Raw genomic sequence first — 26,578 nt, 5'->3', positions numbered from 1 at the left:
TCGACTGATCCTTGAGTCAACTCCACCGGACGATGAATTAGAGAAGATGATCACACGCATCTACTCGAACAAGACCAGGATGGCCCATCGCCTGTGTCGTCAGTGCTAGAGAGTGATTGCACCCAAATTTCCAGTGATGAGGAGCCATTGAGCATTGCTCCAGCGAGCCAAGAAGGGACAGCACAAGTTGTCGTAGATGTGACTTCCACCCAGGCACCAGAGAGCGAAGCGCTCCAACCTCCAATGGAGGGCGCAGAATTGGGCGTGGCCACACAATTCCGTGATGGCATGCCGGCGCCTCAGGTTCCACCTGAGCATCCGCAGACCTCCGAGCACAGGGTGCAGACCAGCTCTGAGCACAGGGTGCAGACCAGCTCTGAGCACAGGGTGCAGACCCCCGAGCACAGGGTGCAGACCAGCTCTGAGCACAGGGTGCAGACCAGCTCTGAGCACAGGGTGCAGACCAGCTCTGAGCACAGGGTGCAGACCCCCGAGCACAGGGTGCAGACCCCGGAGCACAGGGTGCAGACCAGCTCTGAACACAGGGTGCAGACCCCCGAGCACAGGGTGCAGACCAGCTCTGAGCACAGGGTGCAGACCAGTTCCGAGCACAGGGTGCAGACCAGCTCTGAGCACAGGGTGCAGACCAGCTCCGAAACAGGGGTTGCCAAACCCAAACCCAAACATAAAATGAAAAGAATTTGCAAACTAATTGTTAAAACAAGAAGGTGGAAGAGGAGGAGAGTGGGAGAGCAAGCTGATCCCACTGACAAAAACAAAAGAGAAGAAGGTGATGTGATGCTTGACAAGCCAGAGACATAAGAAACAAAAAACACACAGCGAAGCAGTAAACACCATTGTTGGAAGACACGAACAAAGAAGGAGCTGGTGACACACGTGTGGCAATCTTAATGCATGCCTTCCAAAGCCACAGTGTAAAGAGGATATGAAGCAAGACGCCGGTACGTAAAGCAGTCTTCGAAAAGGCTGGCTACAGCCCAAATGGTCGCAGGGACGATCCCGTGAGGGAGGTACAACGAGCTGTGCGAAAGAGACGGACACTACCAGGGATATGTTTATGGGCACCCTAGTTAAATCTGTTTATATTGTTTCTGTATATTACCAATGTATAAAGTAAAGATAGTAACCATGTTTGTACACAAACATCAATATCTCCCAAGGAAGGGGGATGTGGTGTTATGCCTGTAGATAACATTACATGTACTCAGAAGTTTGGCCTCCCACCAGCAGGTGGCAGCTGATATAAGTCAGGCCATATCCGGCTATCGCCAGACGGTCGTAAGGCGTACATGAAGACAGTCGGGCATAAGGATAGTTCCAGGAGAGTGTAATGTAACTTTATGATAACTTGCTTGGTATCTGATCATTACCTTACCACGTGTACATTAATAAATCATGGTTCTGGCTAAGTAACCAACAGTTCTGTCGATTAATTGCGATACAAAGAACATAATAGTGAGTTGTACCGTACCGCATCACAGCGCTGGCTGAAAGAGTTTTTGGAATCACAGCTACAAGGCTCACAGCCAATTCCTCTTCTCAAGTTCCAGTAGCCCTCAGCGCACCTGTCACAGTTTGAGCCTATTACATTTGGTAGACAATTACACTGGCCGGTGATGGGATTACAGCCGCCATCATGTTGGGACCCCAATCCATTGCATGAGCATTCTGAAAAATAAAGCAAATACTTACAGTTCTACCCTGAGAATATTCTTGTTTTCTCAATTTATGGGCTGGCTCTTTCTAGTTCGCGCTGGGCATGAAAAATGGCACGGGTGGAGAGCAGAGGGAGATCTGGGGGGGGTTCTTTCACAGCCGATCTCATTTACATTTACAACATTATATTTGACACCAAGAAGGGGGTGTCATTTTGGGGGAAAGGGCTGGACAATCCTGTCCATTCTCAGAATCACAGCAAAATACAGTCCAGAAAAGGCCCTTCAGCGCATCGCGTCTGTACCACCGCATGAAAGGCCCTGACCTGACAATCCTAATCCCATTTCCAGCACTTGACCCATATCCTTGAATATTATGATGTGCCAAATGCTCATCCAGGTACTTTTTAAAGGACGTGAGTCAATCCGCCTCTACTACCCTCCCAGGCAGTGCGTTCCAGACCCTCACCACCTTCTGGGTAAAAATGTTCTTCCTCGAATCCCACCTGCACCTCCTGCCCCTCACCTTGAACCTGTGTCCCCCTCATAACTGACCCTTCAACTAAGGGGAACAGCTGCTCCCTATCCACCCTGTCCATGCCCCTCAGAATCTTGTCCACCTCGATCAGGTTTCCTCAGTCTTCTCTGCTCCAGCGAAAGCAACCCAAGCATATCCAACCTCTCTTCATAACTTAAATGTTGCATCCCAGGCAATATCCTGGGCAGCACGGTAGCATAGTGGTTAGCACAATTGCTTCACAGCTCCAGGGTCCCAGGTTCGATTCCCGGCTTGGGTCACTGTCTGTGCGGAGTCTGCACGTTCTCCCCGTGTGTGCGTGGGTTTCCTCCGGGCGCTCTGGTTTCCTCCCACAGTCCAAAGATGTGCAGGTTAGGTGGATTGGACATACTAAATTGCCCCTAGTGTCCAAAATTGTCCTTAGTGTTGGGTGGGGTTACTGGGTTATGGGGATAGGGTGTAGGTGTTGACCTTGGGTAGGGTGCTCTTTCCAAGAGCCGGTGCAGACTTGATGGGCCAAATGGCCTCCTTCTGCACTGTAAATTCTATGAGAAATTCTATGAGAATCGCCTCTGCACCCCCTCCAGTGCAATCACATCCTTCCTATAATGTGGTGACCAGAACTGCACACAGTGCTCCAGCTGTGGCCTCACCAAAGTTCTATACAACTCCAACATGACCTCCCTGCTCTTGTAATCTATGCCGCGATTGATTAAAGCAAGTGTTCCATCTGCCTTTTTCACCACCCTATTAACCTGCCCTTTTGCCTTCAGAGATCTATGGACAAACACACCAAGGTCTCTTTGTTCCTCAGGACTTCCCAGGCCGTTCATTGAATATTTCCTTGTCAAATTGCTCCTTCCAAAGTGTAATACCTCCACTTTTCAGGGTTAAATTCCATTTGCCACTTATCTGCCCATTTGACCATCCCGTCTATATCCTCTTGCAACCCAAGAAACCTAACCTCACTGTTAACCACCTGGCGAATCTCTGGTACGCCACTGGACACTGGTTTTCAGTCACTAAAGCAGCCGTCTGTCATCACCCTCTATTTCCTACAGCTCAGCCAGCTTTGAATCCACCTTATCAGGTTACCCTGTATCCCAGGTGCATTTGCCTTCCATATAAGTCTCCATGTGGGACCTTGTCAAAGACTTTACTGAAATCCATATAAACTACATCAACTGCACTACCCTCATCTATACACCTGGTCATGTGCTCTAAAAATTCAATCAAATTTGTTAGGCATGACCTCCCTCTGACAAAGCCATGCTGATTATTAGCTGGGGGAAGGGCAATTATGATGCCATTAGACGTGACTTGGGGGGGATAGGTTGGAGAAGTAGGCTGCAAGTGTTGGGCGCACTGGATAAGTGGAGCTTGTTCAAGGAACAGCTACTGCGTGTTCTTGATAAGTACGTACCGGTCAGGCAGGGAGGAAGGCGTCGAGCGAGGGAACCGTGGTTTACCAAAGAAGTGGAATCTCTTGTTAAAAGGAAGAAGGAGGCCTATGTGAGGATGAGGTGTGAAGTTTCAGTTGGGGCGATGGATAGTTACAAGGTAGCGAGGAAGGATCTAAAGAGAGAGCTAAGACGAGCAAGGAGGGGACATGAGAAGTATTTGGCAGGTAGGATCAAGGAAAACCCAAAAGCTTTCTATAGGTATTTCAGGAATAAAAGAATGACTAGGGTAAGAGTAGGGCCAGTCAAGGACAGGGATGGGAAGTTGTGTGTGGAGTCTGAAGAGATAGGCGAGATACTAAATTAATATTTTTCGTCAGTATTCACTCAGGAAAAAGATAATGTTGTGGAGGGGAATGCTGAGACCCAGGCTATTAGAATAGATGGCATTGAGGTACGTAGGGAAGAGGTGTTGGCAATTCTGGACAGGCTGAAAATAGATAAGTCCCCGGGACCTGATTGGATTTATCCTAGGATTCTCTGGGAAGCCAGGGAAGAGATTGCTGGGCCTTTGGCTTTGATTTTTATGTCATCATTGGCTACAGGAATAGTGCCAGAGGACTGGAGGATAGCAAATGTGGTCCCTTTGTTCAAAAAGGGGAGCAGAGACAACCCCGGCAACTATAGACCGGTGAGCCTCACGTCTGTTGTGGGTAAAGTCCTGGAGGGGATTATAAGAGACAAGATTTATAATCATCTAGATAGGAATAATATGATCAGGGATAGTCAGCATGGCTTTGTGAAGGGTAGGTCATGCCTCACAAACCTTATCGAGTTCTTTGAGAAGGTGACTGAACAGGTAGACGGGGGTAGAGCAGTTGATGTGGTGTATATGGATTTCAGTAAAGCGTTTGATAAGGTTCCCCATGGTAGGCTATTGCAGAAAATACGGAGGCTGGGGATTGAGGGTGATTTAGAGATGTGGATCAGAAATTGGCTAGCTGAAAGAAGACAGAGGGTGGTGGTTGATGGGAAATGTTCAGAATGGAGTTCAGTTACAAGTGGCGTACCACAAGGATCTGTTCTGGGGCCGTTGCTGTTTGTCATATTTATCAACGACCTAGAGGAGGGCGCAGAAGGGTGGGTGAGTAAATTTGCAGACGACACTAAGTCGGTGGTATTGTGGACAGTGCGGAAGGATGTAGCAGGTTACAGAGGGACATAGATAAGCTGCAGAGCTGGGCTGAGAGGTGGCAAATGGAGTTTAATGTAGAGAAGTGTGAGGTGATTCACTTTGGAAGGAATAACAGGAATGCGGAATATTTGGCTAATGGTAAAGTTCTTGGAAGTGTGGATGAGCAGAGGGACCTAGGTGTCCATGTACATAGATCCCTGAAAGTTGCCACCCAGGTTGATAGGGCTGTGAAGAAGGCCTATGGAGTGCTGGCCTTTATTGGTAGAGGGATTGAGTTCCGGAGTCATGAGGTCATGTTGCAGCTGTACAAAACTCTTGTATGGCCGCATTTGGAGTATTGCGTACAGTTCTGGTCACCGCATTATAGGAAGGACGTGGAAGCTTTGGAGCGGGTGCAGAGGAGATTTACCAGGATGTTGCCTGGTATGGAGGGAAAATCTTATGAGGAAAGGCTGATGGACTTGAGGTTGTTTTCGTTAGAGAGAAGAAGGTTAAGAGGAGACTTAATAGAGGCATACAAAATGATCAGGGGGTTAGAGAGGGTAGACAGTGAGAGCCTTCTCCCGCGGATGGAAATGGTTAGCACGAGGGGACATAGCTTTAAACTGAGGGGTAATAGATATAGGACAGAGGTCAGAGGTAGGTTCTTTACGCAAAGAGTGGTGAGGCCGTGGAATGCCCTACCTGCAACAGTAGTGAACTCGCCAACATTGAGGGCATTAAAAAATTTATTGGATAAGCATATGGATGATAATGGCATAGTGTAGGTTAGATGGCTTTTGTTTTGGTGCAACATCATGGGCCGAAGGGCCTGTACTGCGCTGTATCGTTCTATGTTCTATGTTCTATGATGTGGAGATGCCGGCATTGGACTGGGGTGGGCATAGTAGGAAATCTTACAACACTAGGTTAAAGTCCAACAGGTTTGTTTTGATTCACTAGCTCACCTGAGGAAGGAGCTGTGCTCCGAAAGCTGGTGATTCAAAACAAATCTGTTGAACTTTAACCTGGTGTTGTAAGACTTCTTACTATTGTTGATCAAACCTTGCCTCTTCAAGTGGAGATAGATTCTCTCCTTCAGAGTCTTCTCCATTAGTTTCCCTACCACTGATGTGAGACTCACTGGTCTATAGTTTCCTGGCTTATCCCTACAGCCTTTTTCAATTGGTGGTTCTCTGCGATAATTTTTACACTGTTGTTTGTGAAACAGTGAATTGACTCCTATGTTTCACACATTACAACTGTGACTATATTTCAAAAGTATTTATTTGCTTTTAAAGTGCTTTGTTACTAAAGTTCACAAACTAAAGTTTGTGAAAGGTGATTATATAAATGGAAATTCTTTCTTTTTTTGTACAAAATTTATGTTTCTATTTTCCACACCTGTCATTGCTGCTATCTCTGCTTTTGAATCACAAATTCTGGGAGAGATTAGAAATTTCTAAAATTTAGACCACAGATAGACCTTCCTGTTTCATGTAAATGTGACTCTTCATTTATTCTCAGTTAGTGCTGGGTTTGATACCACATGATCTGTGACCCAGTTTAAGTCAATGTAAAGGTTTGGAGTGTCATCAAAACTGCAGTAAATTGAACGTTTGACAGCAATATGTTGATCTAGAATGTTCTCTTTGCTAACACTGATTCTGATACAATGTGGAATTCACTTACCAATGCAGGTGTCGATTGCTGTAATATCGCGTCCTGGCCTGCGGTAGAAAGAGGGTTTGCATTTCTCACAGTTGCTTCCAATTGTGTTGTGCTCGCAGTCGTCACAGACTCCACCACTGATTCCTCCACTGTCTCGGTGTACCTCAGGGTCGAAGCGACACTTCTGGGAGTGATTGTTACAGTTGCACTCTGCAGGAGAAAGCGAGAAGTAAATTTTCGCTAAAAGCTGCATCCATTCATTACCTAAATGCACCAAGATTTAAACAGAGCACTTCCATCTCCATGACCAGGAAACTACGGTGCTGTGACAACATGCCTAGAAACCCAAACTCTGATCTAAGGCCCTGCCAGTATCCTGAACATAGAACAGAGAGTGCAGAAGGAGGCCATTCAGCCCATCGAGTCTGCACCGACCCCCCTAAGCCCTCACTTCCACCCTATCCCCGTAACTCAACAACCCCTCCTAACCTTTTTTGGTCACTAAGGGCAATTTATCATGGCCAATCCATCTAACCTGCACATCTTTGGACTGTGGGAGGAAACCGGAGCACCCGGAGGAAACCCACGCAGACACGGGGAGAACGTGCAGACTCCGCACAGACAGTGACTCAAGCCGCAAATTGAACCTGGGACCCTGGCGCTGTGAAGCCACAATGCTATCCACTTGTGCTACTGTGCTGCCCTACCTGCTGTTCTATTTGAAAAATAAGGACTGTTATCACCAGGATGTGGAGTTATTTCCAGTACAAAATTATTGAAATATACCATGGGCGGGATTCTCCACCGTGATTCTCCGAAGTTTCCAGACGGCATGGGGCAGCCCATAATATCAAACCCCATTGACCAGCTGACGTAACGGAGAATCCCACCAGCGGGTTGAAGCAGAAACGTGGTGCGTCAGAGCAGAGAATCCAGCCCCACATGTAACTGTATATAAAACTGGAGTTTATAAGTGAACATTTTATAAAACTGTTCGCTAAGCATGTGGGAATTAAATAGGAAGATATTCCATTCCTTGATTCTGTTAGTTGTAGATGCAGGAGCAATTGTAACCAAATTCCAGATGTGCTCCTGGTGCCTGAATGGAGTAAGAAATTATAGTATTACCCCTAAAATGGGATATAAAGGGTGTTAACACATTGGTGAGAGGAATAATTTATCAGGCATAGAACCAGATGTTGAGTGGGAGGGTGGGCGAGACAGGACAGTGCCTCCATACATAGGGCAGCACGGTAGCATTGTGGATAGCACAATTGCTTCACAGCTCCAGGGTCCCAGGTTCGATTCCGGCTTGGGTCACTGTCTGTGCGGAGTCTGCACATTCTCTCCGTGTGTGCGTGGGTTTCCTCCAGCTGCTCCGGTTTCCTCCCACAGTCCAAAGACCAGATGTTGAGTGGGAGGGTGGGCGAGACAGGACAGTGCCTCCATCCTCTAATTACCATGCAGCCCCCACCCCTATAGTCAAATATCATGAAAGTATAGCCCAGTACTAATTTTTGGCAATGAACGATGAATGTTTGACAATCTACTAACCCATCTAAAATACTATTTCCTAATGGGATGTTGGAAATCCGTATTATTGCTACCCTGCTCTAAATCCAGGAAATTCTTCCTGGGGTCACAGAAAGGGTTGAGCTAATGACTCACTTTTACACTGGTTGGTGTTGTAATCATCAGCTGGCTTCCAAGGTTGGTCATTATAGAAGCTCGCACACACCTCACAATTTCTACCGGCAGTATTGTGCTTACAGACACATTGTTCCTGAATCTAAAAGAAATGGACTGTGAGTTATTGGCAACACAACTATAAAAATACATACAAGCAGCAGAGATCTCAAATTCTGAACAATCTGTAGTGGGATCTGTGCAAGTCTTTCCATTATTTGAAAGCATTTAAACTGCATTACAATAAATACTCATGGGCAGAATTCACCCACCCCATGGTAGGTTTTCCCACAGCAGAGGCACCTTGCCAGTGGCCGGCAGCGGGAGCTTTCGGTCCGGCCAATGTTGTTGGCAATTTACATTCCTTGTCCGTTCTGTGGCACGGGTCAACGTTGTCAGGACTAGAAAATCTCACGAGCAGGAAATGCTGGCGAATTCTACGCAGAAAGTGGTGCGTGAAATGTTTATTTTGATTTGAATCACGTTCTATTTAGGGTCAGTCTCATACATGGAACAAAAATCAGGGGCTGGATTCTCCCCTACCTGGTGGGCGGGTGGTCCAGGCACCGAGGAGTACCATTTCCATCAGTGTAATTTTTCCTCAATGCAATCTGAAATCCCTGAACTGCTGAGATAGCAGCATTTCTTACTTTGAGAATGAAAGAAAATGCGAATACTGTCTTGAAATTATTTTTACTCCCTAGATAGTTCTCCAATTGAGTCCTGATTGTAAACAGTGTGGAAGACTTGAATTTCCACTGTATTCTTCAATTTGCATGTCTAATGGTTTCTTCAATAGACCAAGAGGCTTTAGTGAAGAGGAAAGGGGTGTTTGCTGAGCTGGGAGTGAGCCTTAGGAAACAACATTGCTGTTTTCATAAGTTGCAAATTAGTACATGGTATTCTAGGCGGACAAAGCTTTGACAAAGGGTCATCGGGACTCGAAACGTTCGCTCTTTTCTCTCCCTACAGATGCTGCCAGACCTGCTGAGATTTTCCAGCATTTTCTCTTTGGTATTCTAGGTGGAATTGGGTTTCATATTTCTTCTCTTATACAATTTTTCTCTTGATCTTATTAATGCATCTCTGTGAATTTCCTTTCCATTTCCACAGTTTGTGAACCTTATTCTGAAATAACATCCAATTAAATTGTTTTGTACATGAAGGCAGGGTAGTGGCCAGTGCTTTCGACAAAGTGTGCAAAGGTGTACAATAAAGATTGTTCGTCTGTAGCTTTTTTCTGCAGTAAATTGAAATAAGACCATGGAATAATAATGGGATTCTCACCGTTTTTCTTGCTCCTTGGGGGGCTTCCACAGAGTTATCTTCCGAGGTGCAACTGGATGCATGGCCATTACAGAAACAGCTGCCTTGAAACCTCATGTCATACACAGCATAGAAATGATTGACATTATGAAGCTCATGGGATAAAGTTGGTTTGTATGGTTTGATAAAATTAATCCTCAGGTTTGTAAATGGTGCTATGTCTAAGGACAGAGAAACAATGTTTGTTTACATGATCTTGTGATTCTCCTGGATATGATTAAGCTATAAGAATGCATTTTAAATCACGACAGTGAGCGAGATTTATTATTGAATAATAGTCTTTTTGCAAGTTTTGAAGTATCAAGGCAATAGGGTGAGGCATTTAAGCAGAATATATACACCCCTCACACCAAGTAAACAAACAGAACTTATCTACAATAAGTCTATTTGCACGTTCTGAGTACACCTTCCTGTTATCATTTCGATGTCAACATTTTCCATTATAAGTTCATTCCATTCACATTCATGGTGATAACTGCCATTGTGTTCCAGGTTAAACTGTCATTCCACTCTCCTGTGAGTGGTCACTGGGGTACCTCGGTTATGCATCTGGCAGCCGATCGCCCAGGCAATTCTTTTTCTACTTTTCGAATTCCCATCAGTTTTGTTATATAACCATAAATTATATCATTAAACTAGTACATAAAAATAAGGATTGATTTTCAAACTAAAATTGTGTTCCCTGGCCCTAATTATTTAACCTCTAACCTTACATTATCTCAAGGTTATTGATGGTTCATTAGCAGCAACAGGGGGAAAAAACAGTTCTACAACATTGAACAATGTAATAAAGATTCAATAGTTTGACTTGAAAACAACCTGTAAGGTTGTTTGAAACAATTTTCTAATCTAAAAAATTCAATCAGAAATCCATATCTGTTCAGGAAGCTTATTGATATATTCAGCAGTTTCTCTACCAATGCAAACATGTGAGTAGGAACTCACTATTGATAAACAGAAGTTCTAATTATTCTGATTACTGTACCTCTTTATGGAAGCATCAAAAAACTCAGAGTTAATTTAAAAGTTGAGAGATCATAAACACTAATTGGGATTTATTAGGTTAAAAAAGTGCCTTACTGTTAATCTTGTCACTTTTTGTACCACTAATGTAATCAATCAGCTTGAGTGGGTTAAATGTAACCTGGAATCAAAAATGGAAAGAAGAGAATGTCAAAATGCTTTGTTTAATTAGTACTAGTTTTTACAGGTTGTAATTTAGCAACATATTCAACAAATAAAATTGCTGATATTCGTGACATTATATCGCTCATTGATTTACATGTTACAGCTTATAAACCAGACATGTGTTTCCCAAATGAAAAAGAATGTGGATAGTTGGAAAGTACAATGTGATTCTGAGAATATAGGTTGACAATGTTTAGTTGTGATTCTCAGTCTATTGCTGGTGGCTGTACCTGATCATCTGATGAATCTTGATTCCGGGGCTGTACTTGACAGTGCGCATCATCAAAGCTGTGGGGTTGCCCTGTTTGGATTTGAGGGAAGGATGCAGCGCAATCATCAGCAAAATACTGGTACGGTTTCCAGGTTTGACCAAAATCTGTGGAGCGCTCAATCATCATGGCTGCCGGCCGTGGAGACTAAAGGTAAAAATAGATCAGAAAAAATAAAAAGTTCAGAGTTGTTAAGATGATTGCATTTGTGTAAAGATAACCAAGTTGATAATGTCTGACCATTGTTCCCTGAAATATCCTACCTCAAAGTAGCATGGCTAAAAAAAAAGAGCTGGAAGCATTGATTCAGTCAGTGAAGGAAGAGGGAACCAACATAGGTCAAGGAAGGGACAGTATTGACATTGGCCAATAGCATATTACAAATCAACGATGACCAGCAAGGGCACATTGCAAGTAGAATGGACCAGGACACAATTGGAAATAGTATCAGAGTAGCAGTCATACATTAATGTATATGTTTCTTTCGGCACTATTCAGAAGGGTCAAAGTCTTTGGTTGCTATCAAGTGAGCAATGAATACTGAAACCAGAAACCCCTGCTTTGTACTCCAGCATTGTACATGGATTTTCAGGGACATTTGTAAGTGATATTTCCTCTGTGTTTCTGATAAGCTGAGAGAGCAGCAATGTTAGAAATGGAATTTCTTAAGGTCTGAGTTTGAACTCCGAACTCAATTGACATTTGCACTTCAGCTTCTTGGGCGGGATTCTCCCCTACCTGGCGTGGCGGGGGGTCCCGGCGGAATGGAATGGCAGGAAACACTCCAGTGTCGGGCCGCCCCAAAGGTGCGGAGCACCTTTAGGGGTCAAGCCCTCACCTTTAGGGGCTAGGCCCGCGCCGGAGTGGTTGCCGTCCCGTCGGCCGGTGTGGAAGGCCTTTGGCGCCATGCCAGCCGGGGCCGAAGGGACTTGCCGGCCAGCGGAAGTCCGCGCATGCGCGGGAGCGTCAGCGGCTACTGACGTCATCCCGCGCATGCGCGGGGGGGGGGGGGGGTGTCACCTCCACCCCGGCCGTGGTGGAGGCTATGGCCGATGCGGAAGGGAAAGAGTGCCCCCACGGCACAGACCCGCCCGCGGATCGGTGGGCCCCGATCGCGGGCCAGGCCACCGTGGGGGCACATCCCCCGGGGCCAGATCACCCCGTGCCCTCCCCAGGACCCCGGAGCCCGCTCGCGCCGCCTGGTCCCGCTGGTAAGGGAGGTGGTTTAATTCCCGCTGGCGGGACCGGTATTACAGCAGCGGGACTTCGGCCCATCGCGGGCCGGAGAATCGGCGGGGGGGGGGGTGGGGCCCGCCGACCGGCGCGGCGCGATTCCCGCCCCCGCCGAATCTCAGGTGCCTGAGAATTCGGCGGCCGGCGGGGGCAGGATTAACGCCGCCCCCCGGCGATTCTCCGACCCGGCGGGGGGTTGGAAAATCCCGCCACTTGTAACCGATAATGTTGGACCAAAATGTCTGTCGGATGGAGAGCAAGTTGGTGACTTCTCACCCTGAGAAGTGTGAGCAAATGTGAGTCAGTTGCCTTTCTGGCGATATCAATAATTGTCTGGTATTGTTCTATCCGATTATCAAGCTGAGGGCTGTATGAATATAAGAAGAAAATAATAGTGGAACAGAAAACAGCCACACGGCAAATATATTAAAGAGTGTTTACCTTGAATCTTAGAAGAATATCATTAAGTTGGAATTTCCCTTCCATGTCTAACTGTATGTACACTTGATCCAGATCTGTAAATGTAAAGATAGAGACAGTGTCAGAAGAAATCAATCAAATATGTTCCAGCACAGATGTAATTTACAAAGGGCAGGGGGCGGGATCAATTTTTGGCAAATCTGCAGATTAGAGCTCGACAGCTCGTCTCACTTTAATGTGCAGATTTCTGAGGTACATGATTTAGGATTAATCCCCTTCGCCTTGGAGACCACGGGCAAGCGTTGCTTGGCACTCGTCCCCACAAACGGGGACCTGACGGAGTGGTAATTGTGGGGGGTCTCCCATAGAGAACGGAGGCCCACAGCAGAATGCTCTTTGGGCAGGGAGCTGCCTGGAACTGCTGGTGCCACCTGGATACCAGAATGGCACTGCCAAGGTGCTCAGGTGGCACTGCCAGGGTGCCAAGCTGGCATTACTTGCGTGCATGCATGTGACTGGGGATGCCCTGTGTGGGTGTTGGGGGGGGGATGTGGGGACCATCCCATAGTACATTCAGGCTGGGGTGGTCAGGAGTCACTTTGGGGTCCTCGGTGTAAAAAACAGGGCGATGTGTGACCTTGGCCCCTTTTACAACGGGAGTTGCGTTGTGTGGCCAGATGTTTATCGGCGCTGCGCTCGCTATGGGATTTTGTTCCTCATTAGTTAAATCGCACCCTATGTGTTGACGCCGGGACTGAATTGTGGGTGTCCTACGGCCCCGATAAGGGCGTCGGTCCTGGGCCGATTCAAGGCATCCTAATGGACTAGCACGGCACCATTTGGAACTAGTGCAATTCCAACGCATGCCGCCGTGTTATTCACCAGGGTCAAGATTGACACTCAAGAGCCTTACAAGCTGCAGAGAATCACCCCATTCCAGCCAAGAAAATGTCGCCCCGAGCAGCAGCCCGAGATTCGTCGATGCAAAGCTGGAGACACTGCTGGATGCCGTGGAGGGAGGCAGGTCACCCTGTTTCCTGGGGTGGGATGGAGGCTGCCACCCGCCAACGTTAACCAGGCCTGGGCGCGGTGGCAGAGGCTGTGCATGCCGTTGGCACCACCGCCAGGAACAGCCAGCAGCGCAGGAAGACGCGCAGCGGGGTTCTTCTCCGCGCCGGCCATGGCGGAGGTTCACAGCAGCCGGTGCGGAGGGAAAGAGTGCCCCCACTGCACAGACCCGCCCGCGGATCAGTGGGCCCCAATCGCGGGCCAGGCCACCGTGGGGGCACCCCCCGGGGCCAGATCCCCCCGCGCCACCCTGAGGACTCTGCAGGCCGCCCGTAGAGCCAGGTCCCCCCATTGATTTACGTCGGCGGGAATGGCCGGAAATGGTCGGCCATTCGGCCCATCGCGGGCCGGAGAATCGCCGGGGTGGGCCACTGCCAGCGGCCGGCGACTAGCGCAGCACGATTCCCGTCCCCGCCAAAAAAACGGTGCCAGAGAATTCGGCAGCTGGCGTCAGGGTGGTGGGGCGGGATTCACGCCACCCCCCGGCGTCTCTCCGACCCAGCGGGAGGTTGGAGAATCCCACCCCCTGTGTCTGATATTCCAATCCCAGACCAGATCCCATTAGTGACTCGGACACTGGACACCAACCCCAATATGGGGCGGGATTCTCCAATCTCCCGCCGGGTCAGGGAATCACCGGGGGCTGGCGTGAATCCCGCCCCCGCCGTGTCCCGAAGTCTCCGCCACCAGAGATTCCGTGGGGGTGGGAATCATCCGCGCCGGTGGGCGGGGACGGGAATCGCACCGTGCCGGTCAGTGGGCCCACCCCCGCGATGGGCCGAAGTCCCGCTGTTGGAATGCCTGTCCCGCCAGCGTGGATTAACCACCTTTTGAACGGCGGGACAAGGCGATCGGGGCCCACCGATCGGTGGGCGGGCCTGTGCCGTGGGGGCACTCTTTTTCTTCCGCCTTCGCCATGGTCTTCACTATGGCGGAGGCGGAAGAGACCCCCTCCCCTGCGCATGCACGGACCCGCGTCGCACAGTGAAGACTTTTCGGCCCCGGCTGGCGTGGCACCAAAGGCCTTTCCCGCCAGCCGGTTGAGCGGAAACCGCTCCGGCGCGGGCCCAGCCCCTCAAGGTAAGGGCTTGGCCCCTAAAGGTGCGGAGATTTCCACACCTTTGGGGCGGCCTGACGAAGGAGTGGTTCCCCCCACTCCATCCCGCCGGAACCCCCCGCCCCGCCGGGTAGGGGAGAATCCTGCCCATGTTATTTTAATTTTGTAACACTGTGAGGAAAGGATAATTCGCTCCAGGAGTGGGTTTGCAATGAAATATGGAGATGGAGCGGGATTCTCTTTTGTTTGCACTGAGTGCTGAATTTGGTGCATTTGAGTGCGATAGTGAGAGTTTGGTGACCGAGGGAGTGTAAGGCTTCATTTTTATCTAAAGTTTAGTCTTTCTTTTATTTAGTTAATTAACTTAAAAGTTGCTGTTTGGTTTAGAAGAAGGTGAATTTTCAATAAGCTTTAAACAGGCTTCTACTTGTAGGCACTTGCAGCTGGAGCTTGTTAATTAGTTAATTGGATTAGGCCAGTTTTCAGAGGCGAGATTCACAGTATAAAAGTGATCCCCTACAGTGCAGACTTTGCTTGCACTGAGTGCTGAATTTGGTGCATTTTGAGTGCTATAGTAAGAGTTTGGTGACCGAGGGAGTTAGGTGAGGAGGGAGTAAAGTGCTCCTTTCATTTTGTTTCCGACATTTCCGCAAAGAGTGCAAAGAGAGCCAGGAGTTTACAGAAAGTGTAGCTGACTGGGAGCAGGGTCGGAGGGCGGAGATCTAGTTAGTCCACAGGGCAGCTATATTCTGTCAGGTAAGAGGGGATGGAGGCTAGGCCAGTTACATGCTCCTCCTGTAGGATGTGGGTGGTGAGGGATACCACCGGTGTACCCACTGACTATACCTGCGGGAAGTGCACCCAACTTCAGCTCCTCAAAGGCCGTGTTAGGGAACTGGAGCTGAAGCTGGATGAACTTTGGATCATCCGGGAGGCAGAGGGGGTGATTGAGAAGAGTTACAAGGAGATAACCACACCCAAGGTACAGGACAAGAATAGCTGGGTTACAGTCAGGGGGAAAAAAACAAACAGGCAGAAAGTGCAGGGATCCCTCGTGGCCGTTCCCCTTCAAAACAAGTATACCGTTTTGGATGCTGTTGGGGGGGATGACCTATCGGGGGAAGGCCCTAGCGGCCAGGTCTCTGGCACTGAGTCTGGCTCTGGGGCTCAGAAGGGAAGGGGGGAGAATAGAAAAGCAATAGTTGTAGGAGATTCAATGGTTAGGGGAATAAATAGGAGATTCTGTGGTCGCGAGCGAGACTCCCGGAAGGTATGTTGCCTCCCGGGTGCCAGGGCCAGGGATGTCTCGGATCGTGTCTTCAGGATCCTTAAGGGGGAGGGTGAGCAGCCAGAAGTTGTGGTGCACATTGGTACCAACGACATAGGTAGGAAAAGGGGTGTGGAGGTAATAAACAAGTTTAGGGAGTTAGGCTGGAAGTTAAAAGCCAGGACAGACAGAGTTGTCATCTCTGGTTTGTTGCCGGTGCCACGTGATAGCGAGGCTAGGAATAGGGAGAGAGTGCAGTTGAACACGTGGCTGCAGGAATGGTGTAGGAGGGAGGGCTTCAGGTATTTGGATAATTGGAGCGCATTCTGGGGAAGGTGGGACCTGTACAAGCAGGACGGGTTGCATCTGAACCAGAGGGGCACCAATATCCTGGGAGGGAGGTTTTCTAGTACTCTTCGGGAGGGTTTAAATTAATTTGGCAGGGGAATGGGAACCGGATTTGTAGTCCAGCAACTAAGGTAGCCGATATTCAGGACGCCAAAGCGTGTAATGAGGCAGTGGGGAAGGGAACACTGACAAAGGAGAGTACTTGCAGGCACGGAGATGGGTTGAAGTGTGTATACTTCAACGCAAGAAGCATCAGGAATAAGGTGGGTGAACTTAAGGCATGGATCGGTACTTGGGACTACGATGTGGTGGCCATCACGGAAACTTGGCTAGAAGAGGGGCAGAAATGGTTGTTGGAGGTCCCTGGTTATAGATGTTTCAATAAGATTAGGGAGGGTGGTAAAAGAGGTGGGGGGGGGTGGCATTATTAATTAGAGATAGTATAACAGCTGCAGAAAGGCAGTTCGAGGAGTATCACCCTATTGAGGTAGTATGGGTTGAAGTCAGAAATAGGAAAGGAGCAGTCACCTTGTTAGGAGTTTTCTATAGGCCCCCCAATAGTAGCAGAGATGTGGAGGAACAGATTGGGAAACAGATTTTGGAAAGGTGCAGAAGTCATAGGGTAGTAGTCATGGGCGACTTTAACTTCCCAAATATTGAGTGGAAACTCTTCAGATCAAATAGTTTGGATGGGGTGGTGTTTGTGCAGTGTGTCCAGGAAGCTTTTCTAACACAGTATGTAGATTGCCCGACCAGAGGAGGGGCAATATTGGATTTAGTACTGGGTAATGAGCCAGGGCAAGTGATAGATTTGTTAGTGGGGGAGCATTTTGGAGATAGTGACCACAATTCTGTGACTTTCACTTTAGTAATGGAGAGGGATAGGTACGTGCAACAGGGCAAGGTTTACAATTGGGCGAAGGGTAAATACGATGTTGTCAGACAAGAATTGAAGTGCATAAGTTGGGAACATAGGCTGGCAGGGAAGGACACAAGTGAAATGTGGAACTTGTTCAAGGAACAGGTGCTACGTGTCCTTGATATGTATGTCCCTGTCAGGCAGGGAAGAGATGGTCGAGTGAGGGAACCATGGTTGACAAGAGAGGTTGAATGTCTTGTTAAGAGGAAAAAGGTGACTTATGTAAGGCTGAGGAAACAAGGTTCAGACAGGGCATTGGAGGGATACAAGATAGCCAGGAGGGAACTGAAGAAAGGGATTAGGAGAGCTAAGAGAGGGCATGAACAATCTTTGGCGGGTAGGATCAAGGAAAACCCCAAGGCCTTTTACACATATGTGAGAAATATGAGAATGACTAGAGCGAGGGTAGGTCCGATCAAGGACAGTAGCGGGAGATTGTGTATTGAGTCTGAAGAGATAGGAGAGGTCTTGAACGAGTACTTTTCTTCTGTATTCACAAATGAGAGGGGTGATATTGTTGGAGAGGACAGTGTGAAACAGATTGGTAAGCTCGAGGAAATACTTGTTAGGAAGGAAGATGTGTTGGGCATTTTGAAAAACTTGAGGATAGACAAGTCCCCCGGGCCTGACGGGATATATCCAAGGATTCTATGGGAAGCAAGAGATGAAATTGCAGAGCCGTTGGCAATGATCTTTTCGTCCTCACTGTCAACAGGGGTGGTACCAGGGGATTGGAGAGTAGAGAATGTCGTGCCCCTGTTCAAAAAAGGGACTAGGGATAACCCTGGGAATTACAGGCCAGTTAGTCTTACTTCGGTGGTAGACAAAGTAATGGAAAGGGTACTGAAGGATAGGATTTCTGAGCATCTGGAAAGACACTGCTTGATTAGGGATAGTCAGCACGGATTTGTGAGGGGTAGGTCTTGCCTTACAAATCTTATTGAATTCTTTGAGGAGGTGACCAAGCATGTGGATGAAGGTAAAGCAGTGGATGTAGTGCACATGGATTTTAGTAAGGCATTTGATAAAGTTCCCCATGGTAGGCTTATGCAGAAAGTAAGGAGGCATGGGATAGTGGGAAATTTGGCCAGTTGGATAACGAACTGGCTAATCGATAGAAGTCAGAGAGTGGTGGTGGATGGCAAATATTCAGCCTGGATCCCAGTTACCAGTGGCGTACCCAGGGATCAGTTCTGGGTCCTCTGCTGTTTGTGATTTTCATTAATGACTTGGATGAGGGAGTTGAAGGGTGGGTCAGTAAATTTGCAGACGATACGAAGATTGGTGGAGTTGTGGATAGTAAGGAGGGCTGTTGTCGGCTGCAAAGAGACATAGATAGGATGCAGAGCTGGGCTGAGAAGTGGCAGATGGAATTTAACCTTGAAAAGTGTGAGGTTGTCCATTTTGGAAGGACAAATATGAATGCGGAATACAGGGTTAACGGTAGAGTTCTTGGCAATGTGGAGGAGCAGAGAGATCTTGGGGTCTATGTTCATACATCTTTGAAAGTTGCCACTCAAGTGGATAGAGCTGTGAAGAAGGCCTATGGTGTGCTCGCGTTCATTAACAGAGGGATTGAATTTAAGAGCCGTGAGGTGATGATGCAGCTGTACAAAACTTTGGTAAGGCCACATTTGGAGTACTGTGTACAGTTCTGGTCGCCTCATTTTAGGAAGGATGTGGAAGCTTTGGAAAAGGTGCAAAGAAGATTTACCAGGATGTTGCCTGGTATGGAGAGTAGGTCTTACGAGGAAAGGTTGAGGGTGCTAGGCCTTTTCTCATTAGAACGGAGAAGGATGAGGGGCGACTTGATAGAGGTTTATAAGATGATCAGGGGAATAGATAGAGTAGACAGTCAGAGACTTTTTCCCTGGGTGGAACAAACCATTACAAGGGGACATAAATTTAAGGTGAAAGGTGGAAGATATAGGAGGGATATCAGAGGTAGGTTCTTTACCCAGAGAGTAGTGGGGGCATGGAATGCACTGCCTGTGGAAGTAGTTGAGTCGGAAACATTAGGGACCTTCAAGCAGCTATTGGATAGGTATATGGATTACAGTAAAATGATAGTGTAGATTTATTTGTTCTCAAGGGCAGCACGGTAGCATTGTGGATAGCACAATTGCTTCACAGCTCCAGGGTCCCAGGTTCGATTCCGGCTTGGGTCACTGTCTGTGCGGAGTCTGCACGTCCTCCCCGTGTCTGCGTGGGTTTCCTCCGGGTGCTCCAGTTTCCTCCCACAGTCCAAAGATGTGCGGGTTAGGTGAATTGGCCAATGATAAATTGCCCTTAATGTCCAAATTGCCCTTGGTGTTGGGTGGAAGTGTTGAGTTTGGGTAGGGTGCTCTTTCCAAGAGCCGGTGCAGACTCAAAGGGCCGAATGGCCTCCTTCTGCACTGTAAATTCAATGTTAATCTATGATTAATCTAGGACAAAGGTTCGGCACAACATCGTGGGCTGAAGGGCCTGTTCTGTGCTGTATTTTCTATGTTCTATGTTCTATGTTCTCCGTACCACCATTTTCTGTTGCGGTGCTTCCCCGCTGGCAGCAGGATTCCCCATCCCAGCAGCCGGCCAATGGGGTTTCCCATTGTGGGAAATCCGCAGGCGTGAGTGCGCTGCTGATGAAATGGAGGATCCCGCCAGCTGGAAATCCAGCCCATGGTATTTTAAAACAAACTTTACTAACATAGTATTAAAACCTTTCGCATCACACCAGAAAATAGCTTAGTTACTCCTTAAACAATGCTACTCAATACAGTGAATACAATACCCTTAATAAACAACCATCGCAGCTCTCAATCCATCTTAAATAGCAATGGCACAGAGGAATACTTGTTTACAGAGATATTCTTTGAGGAAGAAATCTCCTGACACTGCTTTACAGGAAAGATCTGACTGCTGTCAGACATTCTGGCTATATGCCTTCAAAAGCTGCAGCGGCACTGTGGTTAGCACTGCTGCCTCACAAGGTCAGGACCGGAGTTCAATTCCAGCCTTGGGTCACTGTTTATACGTACCCCCAGGGTCTGCATTGGTTTCCTCCGGGTGCTCCGGTTTCCTCCCATAGCCAAAAGATGTACAGGTTAGGTGCATTGGCCGTGCTCAATTGCCCCTTGGTGTCCAAAAGGGTAGGTGGGGTTATTGGGTTACGGGATAGGGTGGGGGCGCGGGCCTAGGTAGGATGTTATTTCAGAGGGTTGGTGCAGACTTGATGGGCTGGATGGCCTCCTTCTGGCACGGTGGCACGGTGGCATGGTCGCACGGTGGCATGGTGGCATGGTAGCACGGTAGCACGGTGGCATGGTCGCACGGTGGCATGGTGGCATGGTAGCGCGGTGGCATGGTGGCATGGTAGCGCGGTGGCATGGTCGCACGGTGGTACGGTGGCACAGTGGCATGGTTGCACGGTGGCACGGCGGCACAGTGGCACGGTAGCACGGTAGCATGGTGGCACGGTGGCACGGTGGCACGGTAGCACGGTGGCACGGTGGCACGGTAGCACGGTGGCACGGTGGCACGGCAGCACAGTGGCATGGTAGCATGGTGGCATGGTGGCACACTGGCACGGCGGCACGGTGGCATGGTAGCACGGTGGCACGGTAACACGGTGGCATGGTAGCACGGTGGCACAGTGGCATGGTTTCATGGTAGCAAGGTGGCACAGTGGCACAGTAGCAAGGTGGCACGGTAGCACGGTGGCACGGTGGCACGGTATCAAGGTGGCACGGTGGCATGGTAGCATGGTGGCACGGTGGCACGGTAGCACGGTGGCATGGTGGCATGGTGGCACAGTGGCACAGTTGCACGGTGGCACGGTAGCACGGTGGCACAGTGGCACGGTGGCACGGTAGCACGGTGGCATGGTAGCACGATGGCATGGTGGCACGGTAGCATGGTGGCACGGTGGCACGGTAGCACGGTGGCACGGTAGCACGGTGGCACATTGGCACGGTGGCACGGTAGCACGGTGGCACGGAGGCACGGTGGCACGGTAGCACGGTGGCACGGAGGCACGGTGGCACGTTAGCACGGTGGCATGGTGTCACGTGGCACGGTGGCACGGTAGCACGGTAACACGATAGCTCGGTGTCACGGTGGCATGGTAGCATGGTGGCATTGTAGCACGGTGGCACGGTGGCACGGTAGGCATGGTGGCATGGTGGCATGGTGGCAAGGTGGCATGGTGGCTCGGTAGCAAGGTGGCACGGTAGGCATGGTGGCACGGTAGCACGGTGGCACAGTAGCACGGTGGCATGGTGGCATGGTGGCACGGTAGCACGGTGGCATGGTAGCACGGTGGCACAGTAGCATGGTAGCAGGGTGGCACAGTGGCACGGTAGCACAGTAGCATGGTGGCATGGTGGCACGGAGGCACGGTAGGACGGTGGCATGGTAACACAGTGGCAAGGTAGCACGGTGGCACGGTAGCACGGTGGCACAGTGGCACGGTAGCACGGTGGCACGGTGGCATGGTGGCATGGTAGCAAGGTGGCACGGTGGCACGGTAGCACGGTGGCATGGTGGCATGGTGGCACGGTAGCACGGTGGCATGGTGGCACAGTAGCATGGTGGCACGGTAGCACGGTGGCACAGTGGCACAGTAGCACGGTGGCACGGTGGCACGGTGGCACAGTGGCACAGTAGCACGGTGGCACGGTGGCACAGTAGCATGGTGGCATGGTGGCACGGTAGCACGGTGGCACGGTAGCACGGTAGCACGGTCGCACGGTGGCATGGTGGCACGGCAGCACGGTGGAATGGTAGCACGGTGGCATGGTGATACGGTAGCACGGTGGCACAGTGGCACGGTGGCACAATGGCATGGTAGCACGGTGGCACGGTAGCACGGTGGCACGGTTGCACGGTGGCATGGTAGCACGGTGGCACGGTAGCACGGTGGCACGGTGGCATGGTGGCATGGTGGCACGGTGGCATGGTGGCACGGTTGCACAGTGGCACGGTGGCACGGTGGCACGGTAGCACGGTGGCACGGTGGCACGATAGAACGGTGGCACGATAGCATGGTGGCATGGTAGCACGGTGGCACAGTGGCACGGTGGCATGGTGGCACGGTGGCATGGTGGCACGGTTGCACAGTGGCACAGTGGCACGGTGGCACGGTAGCACGGTAGCATGGTGGCACGGTGGCACGGTGGCACGGTAGCACGGTGGCATGGTAGCACAGTGGCACGGTGGCATGGTGGCATGGTAGCATGGTGGCATGGTGTCACGGTGGCATGGTAGCATGGCAGCACGGTAGCACGGTGGCATGGTGGCACGGTAGCATGGTGGCATGGTAGCACGGTGGCACGGTAGCACAGTGGCACGGTGGCACATTGGCATGGCAGCACGGTAGCACGGTGGCATGGTGGCACGGTAGCATGGTGGCATGGTAGCACGGTAGCACGGTAGCACAGTGGCACGGTGGCACATTGGCATGGTAGCACGGTGGCATGGTGGCACGGTGGCACGGCGGCACGGTGGCACGGTGGCACAATGGCACGGTAGCACGGTGGCACGATATCATGGTGGCATGGTGGCACGGTGGCATGATAGCATGGTGGCACAATGGCACGGTGGCACAGTGGCATGGTGGCATGGTGGCACAGTGGCATGGTGGCATGGTAGCCTGGTGGCACAGTGACATGGTGGCACGGTGGCATGGTAGCACGGTGGCACAGTAGCACGGTGGCATGGTAGCACGGTGGCACGGTGGCATGGTAGCACGGTGGCATGGTAGCACAGTGGCACGGTGGCACAGTGGCATGGTGGCACGGTGGCATGGTAGGACCATGGCACGGTGGCACGGTAGCACGGTGGCACGGTGGCATGGTGGCACGGTAGCATGGTGGCACGGTGGCACGGTGGCATGGTGGCACGGTGGCATGGTGGCACGGTGGCACGGTGGCACGGTGGCATGGTGGCACGGTAGCACGGTGGCACGGTAGCACGGTGGCACGGTAGCACGGTGGCATGGTGGCACGGTGGCACGGTGGCACGGTAACATGATAGCTCGGTGTCACGGTGGCACGGTGGCATGGTAGCACGGTGGCATTGTAGCACGGTGGCACGGTGGCATGGTAGCACGGTGGCACGGTGGCATGGTAGCACGGTGGCATGGTAGCACGGTGGCACGGTGGCACGGTGTCATGGTGGCATGGTGGCATGGTGGCATGGTAGTTTGGCGGCATGGTAGCACGGGGTCACGGTGGCACGGTGGCACGGTGTCATGGTGACACGGTAGCACGGTGGCACGGTAGGCACGGTGGCATGGTGGCTCGGTAGCAAGGTTGCACGGTAGGCACGGTGGCACGGTGGCATGGTGACACGGTAGCATGGTGGCACAGTAGCACGGTGGCATGGTGACACGGTAGCATGGCGGCACAGTAGCACGGTGGCATGGTGGCACGGTAGCACGGTGGCACGGTGGCATGGTGGCACGGAGGCACGTTAGCATGGTGGCACGGTGGCATGGTGGCACGGAGGCACGGTGGCACGGTGGCACGGTAGCACGGTGGCAGAGTAGCACGGTGGCATGCTGGCACGGTATCACGGTGGCACAGTGGCACGGTGGCATGGTAGCACGGTGGCACGGTGGCACGGTGGCACGGTGGCACGGTAGCAAGGTGGCACGGTAGCACGGTGGCACGGTGGCATGGTAGTACGGAGGCACGATGGCACGGTAGCACGATGGCACGGTAGCACGGTGGCACGGTAGCACGGTGGCACGGTGGCATGGTAGCACGGAGGCACGGTGGCACGGTAGCACGGTGGCACGGTACCACAGTGGCACGGTGGCACGGTAGCACGGTGGCACGGTGGCACGGTAGCACGGTGGCACGGTGGCACGGTAGCACGGTGGCATGATGGCATGGTGGCACGGTAGCACGGTGGCACGGTGGCACGGTAGCACGGTGGCATGATGGCATGGTGGCACGGTAGCACGGTGGCATGATGGCATGGTGGGACAGTAGCACGGTGGCACGGTGGCACGGTACCACAGTGGCACGGTGGCACGATGGCATGGTGGCATGATGGCATGGTGGCACAGTAGCACGGTGGCACGGTGGCACGGTAGCACGGTGGCATGGTAGCACGGTAGCACGGTGGCACGGTGGCAGAGTGGCATGGTAGCAAGGTGGCACGGTAGCACGGTAGCACGGTAGCACGGTAGCATGGTGGCATGGTGGCATGGTGGCACTGTGGCACGGTGGCATGGCGGCACGGTAGCACGGTGGCACGGTGGCACGGTAGCACGGTAGCACGGTGGCACGGTGGCACGGTAGCACAGTGGCATGGTAGCACGGTGGCATGGTGGCACGGTGGCACAGTGGCACGGTGGCACAGTAGCATGGTGGCACGGTAGCACGGTAGCACGGTGGCACAGTAGCATGGTGGCACGGTAGCACGGTGGCACAGTAGCATGGTGGCACGGTGGCACAGTGGCACGGTAGCACGGTGGCATGGTAGCACGGTAGCACAGTAGCATGGTGGCACGGTGGCACAGTGGCACGGTAGCATGGTGGCACAGTAGCATGGTGGCACGGTGGCACAGTGGCACGGTAGCACGGTGGCACAGTAGCATGGTGGCACGGTGGCACAGTGGCACAGTAGCATGGTGGCACGGTAGCACGGTGGCACAGTAGCATGGTGGCACGGTAGCACGGTGGCACAGTAGCATGGTGGCACGGTGGCACAGTGGCACAGTAGCATGGTGGCACGGTAGCACGGTAGCACAGTAGCATGGTGGCACGGTAGCACGGTAGCACGGTGGCACAGTAGCATGGTGGCACAGTGGCACAGTGGCACGGTAGCACGGTGGCATGGTAGCACGGTAGCACGGTAGCACGGTGGCACGGTGGCACGGTAGCACGGTAGCACGGTAGCACGGTGGCACGGTGGCACGGTAGCACAGTGGCATGGTAGCACGGTGGCACGGTGGCATGGTGGCACGGTAGCACAGTGGCACAGTAGCATGGTGGCACGGTAGCACAGTGGCATGGTAGCACGGTGGCACAGTGGCACAGTAGCACGGTGGCACGGTAGCACAGTAGCATGGTGGCACAGTAGCACGGTGGCACGGTAGCACAGTGGCATGGTAGCACGGTGGCACAGTGGCACAGTAGCATGGTGGCACGGTGGCATGGTGGCATGGTAGCATGGTAGCATGGTGGCATGGTAGCACAGTGGCATGGTGGCACGGTGGCACGGTAGTACAGTGGCATGGTGGCACGGTGGCACGGTGGCACGGTAGCACAGTGGTATGGTGGCACGGTAGCACAGTGGCACGGTAGCACGGTGGCACGGTAGCACAGTAGCACGGTGGCACAGTGGCACAGTAGCACGGTGGCACGGTAGCACAGTGGCACGGTAGCACGGTGGCACGGTAGCACAGTAGCACGGTGGCACAGTGGCACAGTAGCACGGTGGCATGGTAGCACAGTAGCACAGTGGCATGGTAGCACGGTGGCATGGTGGCATGGTAGCACAGTGGCATGGTAGCACGGTAGCACGGTGGCACAGTGGCACGGTAGCACGGTGGCACGGTAGCACAGTGGCATGGTAGCACGGTGGCATGGTAGCACGGTGGCATGGTAGCACGGTAGCACAGTGGCACAGTGGCACGGTGGCACGGTAGCACAGTGGCATGGTAGCACGGTGGCATGGTTGCACGGTGGCACGGCGGCACAGTGGCACGGTAGCACGGTAGCATGGTGGCACGGTGGCACGGTGGCACGGTAGCACGGTGGCACGGTGGCACGGTAGCACGGTGGCACGGTGGCACGGCAGCACAGTGGCATGGTAGCATGGTGGCATGGTGGCACACTGGCACGGCGGCACGGTGGCATGGTAGCACGGTGGCACGGTAACACGGTGGCATGGTAGCACGGTGGCACAGTGGCATGGTTTCATGGTAGCAAGGTGGCACAGTGGCACAGTAGCAAGGTGGCACGGTAGCACGGTGGCACGGTGGCACGGTATCAAGGTGGCACGGTGGCATGGTAGCATGGTGGCACGGTGGCACGGTAGCACGGTGGCATGGTGGCATGGTGGCACAGTGGCACAGTTGCACGGTGGCACGGTAGCACGGTGGCACAGTGGCACGGTGGCACGGTAGCACGGTGGCATGGTAGCACGATGGCATGGTGGCACGGTAGCATGGTGGCACGGTGGCACGGTAGCACGGTGGCACGGTAGCACGGTGGCACATTGGCACGGTGGCACGGTAGCACGGTGGCACGGAGGCACGGTGGCACGGTAGCACGGTGGCACGGAGGCACGGTGGCACGTTAGCACGGTGGCATGGTGTCACGTGGCACGGTGGCACGGTAGCACGGTAACACGATAGCTCGGTG

At 51.8% G+C, this 26,578-nt stretch overlaps 1 protein-coding gene across 2 annotated transcripts in view; it reads right to left on the bottom strand.

Annotated features, from left to right (window-relative positions):
• LOC140393615 (laminin subunit beta-3-like) overlaps positions 1–26,578 on the bottom strand; it is a 118,580-nt gene that overhangs the window by 65,562 nt on the left and 26,440 nt on the right. For both annotated transcript variants that reach the window (XM_072479885.1, XM_072479886.1), the window contains exons 5-11: positions 12,582–12,655; positions 10,869–11,054; positions 10,531–10,594; positions 9,412–9,611; positions 8,107–8,227; positions 6,460–6,648; positions 1,493–1,689 (exon numbers count right to left, since the gene is read on the bottom strand). In XM_072479885.1, the coding sequence (XP_072335986.1) occupies positions 1,493–1,689; positions 6,460–6,648; positions 8,107–8,227; positions 9,412–9,611; positions 10,531–10,594; positions 10,869–11,054; positions 12,582–12,655 (1,031 nt within the window). The remainder of the gene's footprint in view (positions 1–1,492; positions 1,690–6,459; positions 6,649–8,106; positions 8,228–9,411; positions 9,612–10,530; positions 10,595–10,868; positions 11,055–12,581; positions 12,656–26,578) is intronic.

Source organism: Scyliorhinus torazame, chromosome 17, assembly GCF_047496885.1.
Source record: "Scyliorhinus torazame isolate Kashiwa2021f chromosome 17, sScyTor2.1, whole genome shotgun sequence".
Classification (NCBI taxonomy): Eukaryota; Metazoa; Chordata; class Chondrichthyes; order Carcharhiniformes; family Scyliorhinidae; genus Scyliorhinus; species Scyliorhinus torazame.
This window is presented reverse-complemented; position numbering and strand designations above follow the sequence as displayed.